Source organism: Vipera ursinii, assembly GCF_947247035.1.
Source record: "Vipera ursinii genome assembly, chromosome: 1".
Classification (NCBI taxonomy): Eukaryota; Metazoa; Chordata; class Lepidosauria; order Squamata; family Viperidae; genus Vipera; species Vipera ursinii.
Window position 1 is genome coordinate 234371691 of NC_139512.1, and position 17060 is coordinate 234388750.

The window sequence follows — 17060 nt, forward strand, 5'->3', positions numbered from 1 at the left end:
AGGAAATAGTATACTACTTGAGAAACATGTCTCTCTTAAGCTAGAATACATTTATATCCAAAAAATTTCTAGTTTTTAACCAGATTCAAACAAACATTTAATCTTTAAATATTCCATCTAATAAATCCAATCATCTAATCTTTTAAATCTATTCAAAACATGCTTATCAATTGGAATTTTCTCAAAATCAATTACACTTAAGTATCTAAAACATTTCCCTCATATAAACCATCCCAAGATTTTTATATTTCTCATATCATAAAAAAAACTATGTTACTTGAGGGGCCCATCCTTCTTAAACTAAAATTCATTCATATCCAGATTTTTTTTTCTATTTCTTTAACCATATTCAAACAGGTATTTAATCTTTAGATATTCCATCTGATAAATCCCATCATCTAATTTCTTAATTCTAACTTTATTAGCCTTTTTTTTGGCCAAACATCTTTCCTAATCAGTATGCTCCGCTGGACCAGAAGGTCTTCCCATAGTCTTGTAGATGTTGTTGTAGGTACAAGAGACAAGTCAAGTAAGATGTTTTTATAGGAATATTTTGCCCCTTCGTATTCATTGAAAATCTTTTTCTTTCTATTTGTACCTTTCTGTGGCTGATCTTTTAACAATACCCATGCATCCATGCTGTTAATTTGTACATGTATGCTGTCAATTCTTTGAGGCAAGCAAGATCAAGAAAGAGGGGCAGCAGGGATTCTCAGGCTGCTGTTTATTATAGCAAGATAGAATCTTGAAAGCCTCTCAGACGTTCTGTCTGCCTCGTCTTTGTACCAAACAAAATCAAGATGGGGTTATTTTGAAATTTATTTCCTAGGCTTTCATCTTCTCAGGAGTGAATAATCTTTTCTGAAAGTCACTCTTAACACTCACTCATCACTTTCCCATTCTCAAGGCCAGAGCTATTCCAGCTATCTAGCTAAATAAATATAAGATCTTTTCATTCTATTCTTCTCCTGCAGATTACATATATTTCCTGATTCTAAAAAATAGCAACCTACCAAATAAATCCCAAAGGAAAATAACTAGGACTCCAGGTGCCCAGGAAACTAAAACTATGCTACCCATTTACAGTGTGGGACACCCTACAATAGGAACGGCTAGGGGCACAATCTTTTTTATTTCCTACTATAGAAAGTCCTCCTTTAGCGACTGCCTTGTTTAGCAACCGTTTGCTGTTACAACTGTGATGAAAAAATAACTTTATGACCAATCCTTACATTTATTACAGACTTGTAAAGCAAAGGACAATTCAATTAAGCTCATAAGCACAGCTGGGGTTTCACTTAGCAACCACTTCACTTAATAACCAAGTTGCTAGTCCCAATTTTGGGTCACTAAATGAGGACTTACGGCAAGAGCTTTTAAACTATGAAAATATTTTAGCCAACATGCCGAAAAGTTCAATGCTAAGAATACTGAGATATACATGAGCAGTAATCCAATTCCATATCCTCCACTTTAACACAGTGACTTAGAAATGGCATCAAATATTTGCTGATTGTACTGTGGAGTCAGGATAATATATCACAATTACACTATTCACTTTCATATCCTTCTCTCCCTGGTTACTAAATTTTGAGGACATGCAAAAATAGTATATAATCATTTTAAAACAGCTATTAACTAGATTTATGAAATACTTTTTAGAGAAATCCAAACAGGCAGTCCTAATCCTATGACCACATATGGAACCAAATTCTGTGATAAGTCAGTGTGGTTGTCAGTCCTCACATAACCAGATCTGATTTTATGACCATTTTTGCATTGGTCATAAGGACAAATCCACCTTAACCAATGGCATTTTTTTGCCATTTTTTTGCTGGAAACTAGCAAAAGCCATCACAAATTGTGATAATGTAACTGAGGGACACTATAGCTGGTTGTAAATACAAGCCAGTTGCCAAGTACCCAACTGCAATCATGTGACCGTGGGAATGGCAATAGTTTTAAGTTTGAATTCAGGTCATAACTGAATTTTTTAGAAGCTGTTGCTAATTTGAACTATTATTATTCACAAGTCAAGGACACCTTACTATCTAAAACTTTAAAAGCAACTGTTTGAGATTTAAACATTGCAAACTACTTTCACATTAAAATTTGGTTCATCAATGCATCATTCGTGTCGATTCCCTGTTCCTAATTTATATTGTCCTTTGCACAATGAGCATAATCTTCCTGATGGCATAACTGCTTTTCTCACACCACTGGAGCCTTCCTGACACCCTTAAAATCTGCTGTGCAGATTAAGGGCTTATTAAAGGATTAAACAAATCTGACCCCCTGATAGTAGATAAGAAAACTTTGTTGCACAGCTTCTGCTTATATAGCAAAAGCTGACATTGTTATTTCTCTTCTGTGTAGAGTTTTATAAGGAAAAAGAAATATTTAGCTTTGTTAAACAAATATTGGAGCCATGAGACAGAGTTTGGTTTAGTGGTTAAACTGGGTGACCATGAGTTCTAGTCCTGTCTTAGTCATGAAAACTGGCTGGGTGACTTTGGGCCAGGGTCACTCTCTCTCAGCACAACACACCTCACTGGATTGTTGTTGTGGGGAAAACAGAAGGATGGAACATTAGGTATGTTCACTGCCTTGTTAGTTATAAGAATAATAAAGGTCAAAAAATAGATAAATAGAAGTTAAGAATCAGTGTGGAATCCATGGCTCTTCAATGTTGTCTTTGATTCCTAAAGTACACACTGTAAAGTGTGTTATGCAAACAATAGTCCAAGAACATCCAAAGGGCTAAAAATTCATCATTCGTATTCTAGATCTTCTTTTTTTAAAGAATAAATTACATCATCCCATTAAACCTCACTTTATTTGTTAATCTGAAGCTGAGAACTTGCAAAGTAAGTTTAGCGAAGCATTTTAGCTTTGCAGCTTAAATCACATTTTACATTTTAACCTCAACAACACTGGATTTGACCCTGAATTAACAAGGGGCAGAGTTCAAAATGCTGAAAAATGAGACCAGCCTTAAATGGAGATAAGACCAAAATTAAGTTGCTCACCGTATAGATAATAGCTGCCACCATTCCAATAAGGGTCAAAGAACTTATGGAGAAGGAGAGGGCAGCTAAACCATCTGCAGAGAAAAAAATACAGTTGTTTCCCTAAAATGTATACAAGCAAAGAAAATGAACTGAATCCAACCCAATATCACAGGGAACAATAAAGTATCAAAAATTGGTAGTGTAAACATTGTTAAAGGCAGAAAAGAATGTCAGATCTCATTGGTTATTTCCTACCTACCCACCCCCCACCCCCCACATTGTGTTTAAAATTGATGCTGGCATTGATTTAAACACTTAATTCAAGCAATGGGGGACTGGTGACCATTCAGACATTGCCAGATTGCAATGCCCATCACCCTTGATCTGCAGCTATGCTAGATAGCGCTGATGAGGGTTAGAATATTACAAAACTGGGAAGGTCACTAGTCCTCTCTTACTTAAGAAGTAATGATGTCAACACCATACACTTACAATACTTTTGGCTTAAGATCCTATGAATGTTGACCTGCATTCAACAGTTCTGTTAATTCTGCAGTGTTTGTACTTCCTCCAATAAGATTTCTAAGTTTTATCATTCAAATATATCGTTTCTTTACTGGGAGTATGCTGCCTGGAAGGGCTATAACCTCAAAGAAAAAAATAGGGTACTTTAAATAAACCATATAATCTGAGGGTATCAAGGATATTAATTAATCCATCCCCATGATCACTGCATGATGTCCCTAAATATCCCAGTAACTGTCCAGCTTCTCCTTAATAATTCTAGCAGGGCAGAACCACCACTCCATGAGGTATTTTACCACAGATCAGCTGCACTCTCTGTTAGAATATTATACATTCAGCAATGAAATAAAACTGGGTCTAAATATTGGCACCATTAAATTAGCTCAAACAAAACTTTAGAGCTCTCCAGCTGTTATTTATATTAGTTCCTCAAAAGACTCAGAATCAACTACCATAAACACAATTTCTCTGCATATAGTAAATAGTAAACGGTATCGAGGTCTTCAATACTGAAACTAAACCTAACATAATAGTTCTATACTACAGAGGTCCCCAACATTTTTGGGCACCAGGGACCGGTTCCGTAGAGAGAGGTTTTTCCATGGACCGGAGGGTGTGAGGTTTTGTGTGTTGCCTGCATCTCATGGAGGGGGTTTCTTGTTTGTGTGGCCCAGTTGCTGGCATGCCGCAGTCCAGTACTAGTCCAAGGACTGGGGGTTGGGGACCCCTGCTATACTACCCAGATTATTCCCTCATGATTACCAGTTTATTAATTCACACACATTGAAATTCAAGTTGCCCCAATCCAATGGACTTTAGGGTAAGAAAATACAAAATTATCCAACTGATTTACAAGACAAAAAAAATTCTCACGGCTACTTCCAAGTTCTTCAAACAAAAGTTTTATTTTCTCCCACTCTGTTGAATTTTTCTTGGCAGGAATATCCAGTGGAACAAAAGCTCTGTAACAGGAATAAATGAAATATATAAAATCAACCTGTATCATTGTACTAATAATACTGGCATAATGTAGCAACTGCAATTAAAATAACTAAAAAAAATATAGCTAACTTCTTTGCTTCATATAAGAGCTATTTATTTTCAGGCATCTTCTATATCTAATTTTACATATTTTTTTTAAAAAAATAATGCAATACCTCTAGCTTGGGATGAGTCATTTTGATTTTTGAGACAAATCAAAAATTCAAAGAAAGTGAAGAAAGCAGGCAAATTAACTCTTCCAGGTGAAGCTTAACTCCTACAGATTGATTTGGTGGGCCGGCTAGTGTAGTTTTCTTAGCAATAACACAGAAATGGCTTACCACTGCCACCTTCTGGAATGCTTTTCAACTCTCTATCCTATGTCTGTGTCTTCTATGTCTTCATGTCTGTGCTCTTCCCTTTTAAATACTCATCAAGCCTGACCTTCCTCAGCTTATGAACCTAGATAAGATCAACCAGGCACTGTCATATGCTGAAACAACCAGCCAAATACAGAATGTGTAAGCACTTTATTTTGGTACAGCATGCCTAATATGACCATATGCTAAATTCAAAAGTATGCGAAAGAGAAATGAACTCACAACTATTTCCTTCTAAAATAACTCCAAATATATCTTCATTCAAAATTTATTAATGTTTACTGCATTTGTTTCAACAGAAAATTCCAAGGGTCATGTAAGTAAAACTTAAAACTTTCCTTTTTCATCAGGCTGACCTGGACTGACGACAGGTTTTTTTTAAATGTTTTTAATTTTTAAATTGTTTAATTTATTTTGGGGCTGTTTATTTAATTTTTTTTTAACTTTTGTATTGTTGTTTTTATTGTTGTTAGCCACCCTGAGTCCTTCGGGAGATAGGGCGGCATATAAGTCCCAAAAATAAATAAATAAATAAATAAATAAAGTATGTTACTTCTCCATACCTTTTAGTAACCCTAATGTTGTTAAAGGATCAACAGGAAATAAGAGATTTTAATTTTGCTGTTCCCCACCATTCTAACAATCAATTCGTGATTAATCGGTCTCACAAGAAGAATCAAATGGGTTATTGGGGAAGAACCATAGAGGTGCGCAAGTGTGAAGATGAAAACAGAAGTTGCAAGATAACACAATGGCTCTTGCTCCAAAAGAAAGAAAATCATTCCAATTGGGCATCTAATTCCTTGGTTTCTGTGAAAGTACCTTTCAGTTTAGTCTGGCTATTTAAAAGGTATTTTAATTGTTTTGTATCTTGGATTTTAGAGATTCGGCATTTGCTATAAAAGTGTAATGAAGAGTAGAGAAAGCTTAAATATAAATATTGTGTCTTGTCAATTCAGATAGCAAAAACATTTATTTCAAAATTAGTGATCTTGCACAATTAACATCACTTTTTACAAAAATGTACTGGCTTCCAACACGTTTCCATTTCGAGTACCAGGTATTAGTGATCAGAGCTTGAGATCTCGCTATTTAAAAAATCGTCTTTCTTTGCATGCACTTACTTGGGAGCTTATCAATCTATCCCATTTTCAGTGGTGGGCTAGTATTGGATGACCTCTCCTTGCTGTTGACTTTATTTGGTGCCCAGACAAAAAACTGATATTTACCCTGTTCTTTGCATTTCATGCATTATATTTTCCCATTTATTGTTGTTTTTAATTACTTTTTTATTATATCAACTAGTTAAAATATTTAAATTAATAAATATCTTCTACATACTTTTATTTTCTTTTTATTTTGATGGTATCTGTTTATACACATAAGAGCTTTCTCCAGTAAGGATAAAAAAATAAACCTGGAGTAGTATTGAGATTAAATAAATCTTAGCAAATAATATCAGACATTTTATTGCTACTTTTATTATAGTATATCTTGGAATTGTTGACTAGAAATTGGCTTTAACCTCCTTCCCCAAATTTCTGGAGGCAACTATCTTTTAAAAATTAGAATACAAAAAGTGATGTGCTACATTATAATGCAGGCAATTTATGTCAAAGAAATAGGTATGCATTTGTACCACATTGAAAATAAGTATTTTAGCAGTCATTCTGCTTAAATATTTGTATCTTCAAAAGCCACACAGCTTATAATAAACTAGGAGCTTCACTTTACCACATTATGATAAAAATAAAGTATCAATAGTATTGGACTGTTAATTTTTTTACAGCAAAAGGACAATCTATTCAACACAATGATATATGGTTTCTTGAGAATATGCAGTAATAGTGACAATGCTATACCAATGATTAAGTAGTAACGTGTGTGCAGGCTTAAGGAGAAGTAAGCCATTCTGAGAAGTAACAAACACTTTAAGAAAATGAAATAAACCATTTCATGCTCATTTCTTTTAAGATCACATTTTATTTTAAATTAGTAAATTAGGTCTGTAAAAATGGTGAATTTCCATCTAGAAATAAAATTCCTGACACTGTCATTTAAAAGAGATTGTGCAACTAAATGCAACTTCAAGTGATTTAGGGGAAAGGAGGCAGGAGTAACTTTGAGAAAGGTTACAAATGGAAAAGAAAAATAGATTTCTGCAACATTCCATTTTGAGGGAATTTAAATAAAAGTTTAATTCATAAGAAATGTTGTTCAATGTGTAATTATAGGAGATGACCAGGCTGAGCCCAAGGGAGGGGTCAAATGCGTCATCAGTCACAAGTCCCTTCACACCCGCAAGAGATCTTAGTCCAGTCCACCTTGAATGCCTCTCTTAACTCCTGCTCATTTCTCTTAATGGTCAGTTAGCCAGATTCGTCTAGAGAGCTTAAGCTTGCAATAAATCTTTATATTCATTTGAACTGCCTAAATCTTTTGATTTCCTGGGCACTTGACAAGAATCCTAACAAGAATATGCAGAGACTGTTTTATAATCATTATCAATAGTCTAATACAATGAAGCTCATTTGTGACCTTTCTAAATCTTGAAAAAATAATAGAACAATTCCAAACCTTCAATCCTTGAATTTCTAAAAGTTATTTTTTTAATGGCAGAGAGAAATGTTGATCTCTCACCCTTTTTCATGAAACTATTGTAGCACACTATTTTAATTAAAATTATTAGTTTCTCATAGAACTCAAATATTAAAAACGTTACATTTATCAAGCAAAAATGTATTACCTTTGAATTTTTATTATCTAAATATCAACTTTCTCAGCGAAAAAGTTAAATAAAGTGTCACTGTAGAGATCAAGCTAGCAATAAATATTCATCAAATTCAAGCTACATATTAGGGAAGAGATTGGAAACAGTGACATTTGTGTGGGGCATGCACTGTATTTAATTAATTTGGGCAAAAGACTACAGCTTTATACAATAATCTTTCAAGTCTCATACATGATTTATTATTTTAGGACAAAAGTTATATGCATAATTTTAGGCTGTACAAGAGATAAACTGTCCTATTTTAGATTGTAATCAAGAATGTTACCTACTCGTAATTCCTAAATAGTTTGCCAGGGCAAATTTTAAAATCTAATGATCACTTTATGTTACTGGAAAAAAAATCACTAGCATAAATACCCAATTCTAATTAATTTGCTTTATATATCAAGCCACACTTTACTCTACTTTAAAGAGGTTTTCAACTCTTAGGAGCAGGCCTAAGCTTAATAGAACAGCTGAGTGAAAACTGAATAAACACCTAAGACAACAATGGACAACAACAGTGTCAGCTATATTCAAGGTGTTAATCTCACTATATTTCAAAAACTGATGAAAAAATGTGGAAGCAGGAAAGTTCTTGAAGAATTTCAAGGTTTTCCTTCAGTTCCATTTCAAGGACATCATACTTTTCTTCCTCAATCACAGAACACTTTTAAAAACTCAACTGTACTACGCCATCATAACACAAACAACTGCAAACTTTCTCTGAAATTGTATTTATTTCCAACTTTTTACAGTATTTATTTCCACTTTCAAAATGAGAGGTAAGAATCCATCAACCATCAAAAACATCAGGACTGAGAACATACCAATTTTTACTGTGTTTGCAGTTCCTTTGTAGTCTCAAATAAGATAGGATTAAAGAATGTATACTTTCTGATGCTTATATGAACTTAGAAATTAAAAGGGCAATTTAATAAACCATACTATTGTAATGTATGTGTGTGTATGTATGTATGTATGTACATGCATAGTTCTTACCCGATCATTAGAAGAACTGCACAAACCAGAAGGAATCCTACTGTATACTTGAGTGCAGTTTTAACCTGCTGTAAAAATAAAATAAGAAACCAAAATGAAGAAACAGTGATAGTTAGCTGCTATTTTTAAAAAAATTCCTTTAGTATATAATGAAGTCAATTTTATACAATGAATAAAACTTTCCATACCCCTGTTCAATAGAAAAATATCCAGTATTCATTAACTCTGCTTTATTAACTGTATCAAAGTCCCTAATTTTCTTCCTATGTTATCTCTGTAATTTTCACATTAAAATTAAAAGGCCTCTTTTAAATCTGAATCAGACAAAATATTTGGAAAACCACAGACATCTGCAATATAATGATGGGTGACAATTCATTACTCAAACGAATTTCTGAATATTTCCCATTAAACAGAACCCAGGCATATTATGAAGTTCCTTTTTCCACAGAGGACCCAGGATATTGTATAGTGGATATCTTTGTCCACTAAGTTCTGAAATCATTGTTAGAAAAGTTTTGTCATTTTTCCTATAGAAATAGGTAGCTGCTTTCAGAAAGATGGCCCAAGAAGAAGGATCAAAGAACAAATGCTTGAGAAAGGTAAGAACAGAAGAGAGATGTCAAATTATGTATAAATGGTAGCCAATGTTGACATAGTTTCCCATACATTTTCCCTTTTACTGTTAAAGATTTGGTAAGCTCTCTGGTCTAGAAAAAGCATGATAGGTCCACCATGTCTACATAAAAACCTTTCATGGTAAGCCTAACATATCATTTTCCTACAGGGAAATGATAATATTCTTTAGAGGCATATACCATGGCTATTTCTATGATGTGATTCTTATAGGAAAATCAGCTGGCTTTCTGACATCTGGATTAAGAACTGGTGAGGGCTCAGCAGCCAAAACCTAAAACACGGGTAGGCAACCTCGGCTCTTTTATGACTCATGGACTTAGCTGACTCAGGAATTCTGGGAGTTGAAGTCCAAGAGTCATAAAAGAGCCGAGGTTGCCTACTAGACCTAGAATATGGCAGGAAGGTGAGGTTGTATGATGACTCCAGCTCCACCCCATTGTATATTGGTTCCTTCCTTAGCTATCCCTGTTCATTTTAATGTTAATACTTATCATTTTGTGTTTTTTATCTTGTTGAAAGCCACCAGTGTCACCTGATGGCGAAATGGGTAGCATATAAATTTAATAAATGGATGAATGGACTCCTGGCCTTTTAAAAGTTAGCTAAGTCTTGAGTGTGCACACTGGTTGGAGGTAGAATTAGAAAGGCATTCATTTCTTTGAATAGGAAGAATATCAGAATTTTTATAGCCCTATCAGTGGGAAGGATCTGTCCTCTATGGAATGCCCTGACCTTTCTCCTGGAAAAATGTGAGTTTTCACAGTAGATGCCTCAATATTTGTGTCTGCGTAGAAAAGCAATTTTCTCTCAAGGTCTGTTAAGCCCCATTCTCTTGTTCAGTCTCTGCACAATTTTTATTTTAAAATAATGTTTCAATCCAGTATATCAGCAGGGAAATTCTGGTTCCCTTTCTTGCTTACTGTTGTCAGGCTGAAAAGTAACATTTAATGCCAGGAATTATTCTCATTCATTTTATAATCACACTAATAAAATGCTTTCAAATCTAGTTTCAAGAGAAGAACAAAAACAAACCACTATGTAGTGGCAACAACTTCTATTTATACAAAAAGGAAAAAAGGGATTTTGATAATTGTGATTGCAGACAAATGTTAAGTAGTTTATTGTATTGTATTACAGTGAACCCTCAATTAAACAGACCTCAATTTAATAGACAAAATCTGCTGGATGTTATATTTTTCCAAATTTTAAGCAAAAGCAGACTTTGTCCCAAGCAAAGCATGTTATTTGGTAAATAAGTCTAGAAAATTTTATTCACTGTAATTAGAAGGGTAAATGTTCACATACAGATATAGCTTGAATTCATTCTCCACTTAATGAATATTCAGCTTTAATTAAAACTTCTTCCCTTATTAGTTAAGATTAAGGTTTACTGTATAGTTTGTCTCCAATTCTGCCTTAATAGGCACATTTGCCAAACAGAAAAAGGAGCAATTATTTTAAGAGGCTATAAGTATCATACAGTAATAAAGGTATTGATGTCAATGCTAGTTATATATAAATATATGAACATTTTTAAACATAACGCATTTCAATCTGTTTATAATGAATTAGCAAACCTGGCCAAAACCCCAACATTTTTAGCATTTTTTATGATTAATGTCATATTTACAAGCATTTAATTTTCATTTAATTTTCTGAACAGATTTAAGAAGTCTACAGCTGTGGACGGAAAGCAGAAAATGTACCTCGGTGATGCAGCATATGCTTTCATAGAGACAAGAAAGAATCAGATAATCGTGACATTATAGTTAAAAGGATAAGTACAAAGTAAACACAAAAGATAAAGTAGATTATACTGAACTAAACAGATCTACTGTACATGAGGCAGCTCTCTGCGCCCCCATGAGGACATTCAGAGGGGGAAGGACCCACAGGTTACACCCAGCTTCAATCTATGTAAGAAAACATGATTTCCTTTCACCTTAATAAAAATTTTAATGTTTCAACTACCACTGGAACAAGGAAATCAAACCCTTTTTTTCACCCTGTATATCCAACCAAGCAATTGACATCAGTATAAGCATCTTACCGAACATGCATTGCCATCATCTTCATCTTTCTCTTCATAGTAGAAGTAGACAAACGGGATCCATAAAAATACGCAGAATAATATGATGGAGTAAAGAGCTACAATGAAAGAATGAGACAACAGGGATATTCTGAAACAAAATAATTCACAAAATGAGTCCTTCAATTCATTTTTACTACAGATACTAAGCAGGGGTATAAGTAAAGTAGAATCCAGTTGAAGTAGGTCTCTCTAGCTTCAATGTACAAAGTACTCAAATAATGCACTTCTGTATTATGTCATTAATATATGCAAGCTTTACAACTTGTCCAAAGAACATCTACTATAAAGTACAAGAATACGAACACGTTCATAAGTACAGGTAGTCTTCCATTTACAAACATAATTAAGTTTGGAATGTTGCTAATTTCAAAGACAAGAGGGTCAAACAAGATGGTCAAAGAATGTTGCTCCTACAAAAACCAGAGAGTCAAACTATTTTCCAATGCACCAAAAGACAAGACAAGAAGAAATAGATGGAAACTAACCAAGGGGAGAAGCAACCTAGAAGTAAGGAGAAATTTCCTAACGATGAGAGCAATCAACCAATGCAATAGCTTGCCTTCAGAAGTTGTTGTGGGTGCTCCATTGCTGGAGGCTTTCAAAATGAGACTGGACAACCATTTTTATGAAATGGTATAGGGTCAACTGTTAGAGCAGGGGTTGGACTAGAAAACCTCCAAGGTCCCTTCCAACCTTCTATGTTCTATGTTCAATATCATTTTTAATGAGTTTCATTGTTAGCGCCGGTTAATTTATACTTGATAATTTATTGTGTTTCTTATATATGACTTGTCAAGAAGTCTTGGCTTCAGATGGGATGCAAATGTTGTAATAAATAAATCTTTAAAAAATATTTATGTGAAAAATCTCTACATAATAACACAGTTCAAGAGTACATCCAGACATGGAACAAAGCATGTCTTCATCTACAGTCATTTTGATTTATCTGTAAAATATTCTTTATCATTAATACTTGCTTCATGTAAAGCACACTGTCAAGATGTCTTGATAAAATGAATTTAATTAATTAAATTCAGCTGTCACTCAAAAAAAGATGTTATTTAACTGATGGAATATTTTTATATAACTTTGTCAAGCCACTGAAGAGTTATTTTAAGTGTGCAGTTTGCAAGTTGCTCTAGCTAGAGTTCCCCACTGCAAAAAAATAGTTAAAAATATTTTTTTCCCTCAAGATTAACAATATCAAAGATTCTTCAGCATCTGTGAAAGAGCCCTTTTTCACTGTTGCCATGTAGTCTCAGATAAGCAAACTTGCATTACATCTCCAATCAAACATATTCAACTTTGGAGAAGATGAACATTTTTTAACATACAATGTCACACCCACACTTACAAATGGCTTGTCAACGTTTTATCAGATATATAAAACAAGTCACGGAAAACCATAAACTAAAGTGTCAAGTCCTAAAATGAACCTAGCTGAAGCCATCTTTGTCGTTCTAAGTTGCCACAAGTTAGGAGGAAAGGGGGGGGGGAAAGAAACCAACAACATTGCTAAACACAGAGCAGTCCAATGGAAACCTAGGTCATTCCTACAGGAACTGGAAGGTGGAGAGAAGTTTCATGGAGCCCACCAATTGCTTTTATTGGGTTGCGTGATCAATAGCATAGTAGAGAGGAGGGAATTGTTACATTTAGCTACAGTGCATCCCTAGGGGATTTTTAGAGTTGGCTTCCCTTTTGACCGTGTCGATATTATGTATCCAATAAACATGTTCTTTGAGGAAACTTCAACCCTCAGTTCTGATTTATTTGGTTTCATTAGTCGGAACCATGACATTAAACCAACTCTCTGAAGCCCTTTTACTGCTCTAAGACAGAAGACTATCAAAATGTGATCCTCAGGGTCCTTAGTTCCATCCACCTACCCAATTGTTTTGGGAGGATGCTAGGATGGATAAGAAAGGGGAAGCAACTACTAATCCCAGAGCAATTCCTGCAGATGGAACACAGATGGCTGCCCAGGCTGAGGATGGAGTTCCACTAATGGGGGCTTGACCGAAAGTCCGTGTGGATAAATCTGACAGGCCAACGATGCGGAAGGAAGCTCTAGCTCTAGCCATCAGGGACCTTTACCAGCAGAAGACTTCCAGTGTAAAAGTACCCCCAAGGCTGCTGAGGCTGAGTTCCCCTTAATCTCTTCCCATGGCCCTTCCGAAGTGGAAGGTAAAGAAAGTAGCAGGATGGAATGAGTTGGGGGAATGGAAGTACTTGACGGCAGTCCATGGGCAGTTGGTCGAGAAGCTGAAGGAGAAATTCAACTGTTTGGACATCAGAGAAGTGACCCCAATTGTACAATATGAGATCTCAGCTAGAGCCGAAGCCAGGCCAACGCAACTGCTTCCCGCCTTTTGGAGTCCAAGTCCAGTCATTATGTCCCATGTGGCTTTTCCATTTCCCAGAACTGCAACAGCATGGAGTCCAGGACCCAGGACCCAGACAAAGTCTCCCGTGCCAACAGCAAGCTGCCTGCCCAGTGGGGCAACTGGGATGGTTTCGAAGGTAGGCTCAACTTCAACCAGAGCCCTAGTACCAATGACCTGGTTGGCACCTGGTGTACTGGGCACCTCCACCTCCTGCAGACCCACTTCCAATCAGAGACACATTTGATGGGTACCTGGATAAGCTGTCATTCTTCCTGGTGTGGGTTCATCTAGACCAGACATGTCAAACTCGTGACACCACGTAACGTATCAGGACAGTTTTGCCATTGCCAGCAATGGGATGGGTGTGGCTTCTGCATTACGCATCCGGCCCGCGGGCTGGCAGTTTGACACCCCTGCTCTAGACCCATCTACCCTGATAAGAGCATGATGGGGAATGCAGTGGCAGCCAACCTAGAGGGAGAAGCTGCAGAGTGGATGACCAGCCTTCATGCACCAAAACTTGGAAACATGGACCTTTTCCTGGGAGAGCCAGGTTCAAAGACAAATTCCAGGCCCTGCAAGCTGAAGTGGAAATACACACGCTAAAGCAGAGAGGCTGACCAGCAAAGGTAGTTTGTTCGAGAGTTCCGAAGGGTCACAGACAAAATAAGGTAGTGGCCGGAGCGGTCGCTGTTCCACTGCTTTAAGGAGGGCTTGGACTGTGACCTGTTTCAGGTATGTATCTATAGGGGGATTCCTAAACAGATCTGTGAGTGGTAACGGATGGCAGTGACACTGGAATTGAACTTCAATGCTACAAGGCCAGCACACCTGAATCAAAGCCAAGGTGAATCCAGAAACGGTGCCAGTTCAGATGACCTCCAGCAGTGGCTTCAGTAGCTGGTGCCCCCAGAGCTCCTGCTGGAGCCCCTATCAAGTGCTTCCAGTGCTGCCAGCAAGGACATCGAGCAGCTGAATGCCTAGCGCCATGACTAAGCTGAAAAAGCCACAGCGGAGAGGTTAAGAGAAGTCGAGCTGGGAACAACAACATTAGAGTTGGAAGGAACCTTGAAGGTCTTCTAGTCCAAACCCCTGCTCAGGCAGGAAACCCTATACCAGGCGTGTCAAACTGCCAGCCCACGAGCTGGACACGTCACCGGCAATGGCAAAACTGTCCCGATACATTGTGCGACGTCACGTGATGTTGAAAGTTTGACGTGTCTTATACCATTTCAGACAAATGGCTGTCCAGTCTCTTCTTAAAAACTTCCAGTGTTGGAACATTCACAACTACTTTAGACTACTTTATCAAATGTCTTACTGAAGTCCAAGTAAATTATATCCACAGCATTCCTCTGGTCTACTAATTTTGTCATCTAGTCAAAGAATGCAATAAGATTTGTCTTATTTTGACAAACCCATGTTGGCTTTTGGTAATAACTTTGTTTGCCTCTAGGTTTTCGCTGATTTGTTGCTTATCTTTTCCAGAATCTTCGCAGGTACTGAGGTCAGGCCGATGTCTGTAGTTTCCTGGATCTATTTTTTTTCCTTTTTTGAAGATGGAAACTACATCAGCTCTTTTCCAGTCCTCTGGTAGTTCCCCAATGCTCCAAGATCTTTCAAAGATATAGTTCAGTGGTTTTGAGATTACATCTGCCACTTCCTTCAGAATCTTGGAGTCTAATCCATTTCGTCCTGGTGATATGAACTTGTCTAGGGTGGACATGTGTTCACTTACCGTTTTCTTGCCTATCTTATGTTTCTAATCTGTTTTTTAAGGTAGTTTTTGATAGTTTGGACTGTTTTTTCCCTTTGTGTAAAGACATACACAAAAAATAAGTTAAGTAGTTCTGCTTTCTCCCTGTTGCTTTCCACCTTCTTGCTGCTTTCTCCCACTAATGGACCAATCATTTCCTTAACTTTTTTTCTTGTTTTTTACATATTGAAAGAAGCTTTTTTGTTATTTTTGACTTTTGTCGCAAGCCTTATTCATTTTGAGCCTTAGCTTTCTTCACTTCATCTTTGCAGGCTCGGGCTATTTGCTGATATTCTGCTTTAGTTATATGCCCCTCTTTCCATTTTTTATACTTGTCCTATTTGTCTTTCAATTTATCAGAGTTCTTTATGTAACCATCCTGGTTTCTTCTGAGAGTTGTTATTTTTCTTCTTCATTGGTATTGTGTTAGACTGAGCTTTTATAATCTCACTTTTCAAAATTTCCCAAGCTTCTTGAGTTGTTTTCCCCTTGAGGATTCTCATCCATAGAATCCTTCCCAAGCTCTACGTTTATTGAAATTAGCTCTCTTAAAGTCCAATACTCTACTTTGACTATGTTCTATTGCTTGTGCTTGCATAATGTTGAACTCCAATACTGCAGGATCACTCCCCCCCAAAGTTCCTGTGGCTTCAACACCTTCTATCATTTCATCTCTGTTCTCCTAGTTCCCTTCTCTGCTTTTTGGGAGACAAAATTGTCTGCTAGGTTTGTCAAGAATTTGTTTGATCTTCCACGGTGCAGAGTTTGTCTCTCAGTTGATGTCAGGGTAATTAAAGTCCCTCATTACTACTGTCATTTGCTTCCTACATACCTTAGTTACCTGGCTAGACAAAAGTTCATCTATTTACTCTTTTTGTTTGGGTGGCCTATTGTATACACCAGGGGTTGGCAACCTGAAACAGTGAAAGAGCCACTCGGAACCAGTTCCCTCACAAAAGGAAAAACTGGGAGCCGCAAAAAATGGGTGTGCATGCGCGAGCATGCACACAACAAAAGGCTTCACAGAAGAGTGGAGCATAAGGCGAGACATACAGCCGCCCTGCCCCCTCCGGTTTCATTCACTCGCCTTTGCTTGGAAAAGCTTCTCTCTTGCTCTCTCATTCACTCACATTTTGCTCTAAAAAGCCTCTTTCACACTCTCATTCACTCACACTTTGCTCGAAAATGCTTCTCTCTCGCTCTCATTCACTCACCAACTTGAAAGGCCAGCCACAGCGCCTTCATTGACTTCCATGGAGATGCTTGGCAATGAAAGGGCCGATTAAAACCATTCCCGCTAGTGCTGCTACTGCGAACTTTTTCACTTGCTGCTTGCTTCCGATGCAACCAGAGAATCCCCAGATGCCACTGCTGGGGTGGAGGAGGCTGCCTGGGTTTGGCCATAGCGGAAGCCAACAACAGTAGCGGTGGAGGCGGTGGCGAGAGAGATGCTGGAGGTCTGCCGCATCTCCGTCAGCCTCCGTCTCCTCCGCAGAAACAAATCCCCGTGCCGGCCC

General features: G+C 37.0%; 1 protein-coding gene across 1 annotated transcript in view; it reads right to left on the reverse strand.

Annotated features, from left to right (window-relative positions):
• The window catches only part of LMBRD1 (LMBR1 domain containing 1), a 69370-nt gene that overhangs the window by 36476 nt on the left and 15834 nt on the right, over positions 1 to 17060 (reverse strand). Inside the window, exons 4-7 of the mRNA XM_083350621.1 lie at positions 11359 to 11456; positions 8670 to 8737; positions 4410 to 4498; positions 3030 to 3103 (exon numbers count right to left, since the gene is read on the reverse strand). Of these exons, the coding sequence (XP_083206747.1) occupies positions 3030 to 3103; positions 4410 to 4498; positions 8670 to 8737; positions 11359 to 11456 (329 nt within the window). The remainder of the gene's footprint in view (positions 1 to 3029; positions 3104 to 4409; positions 4499 to 8669; positions 8738 to 11358; positions 11457 to 17060) is intronic.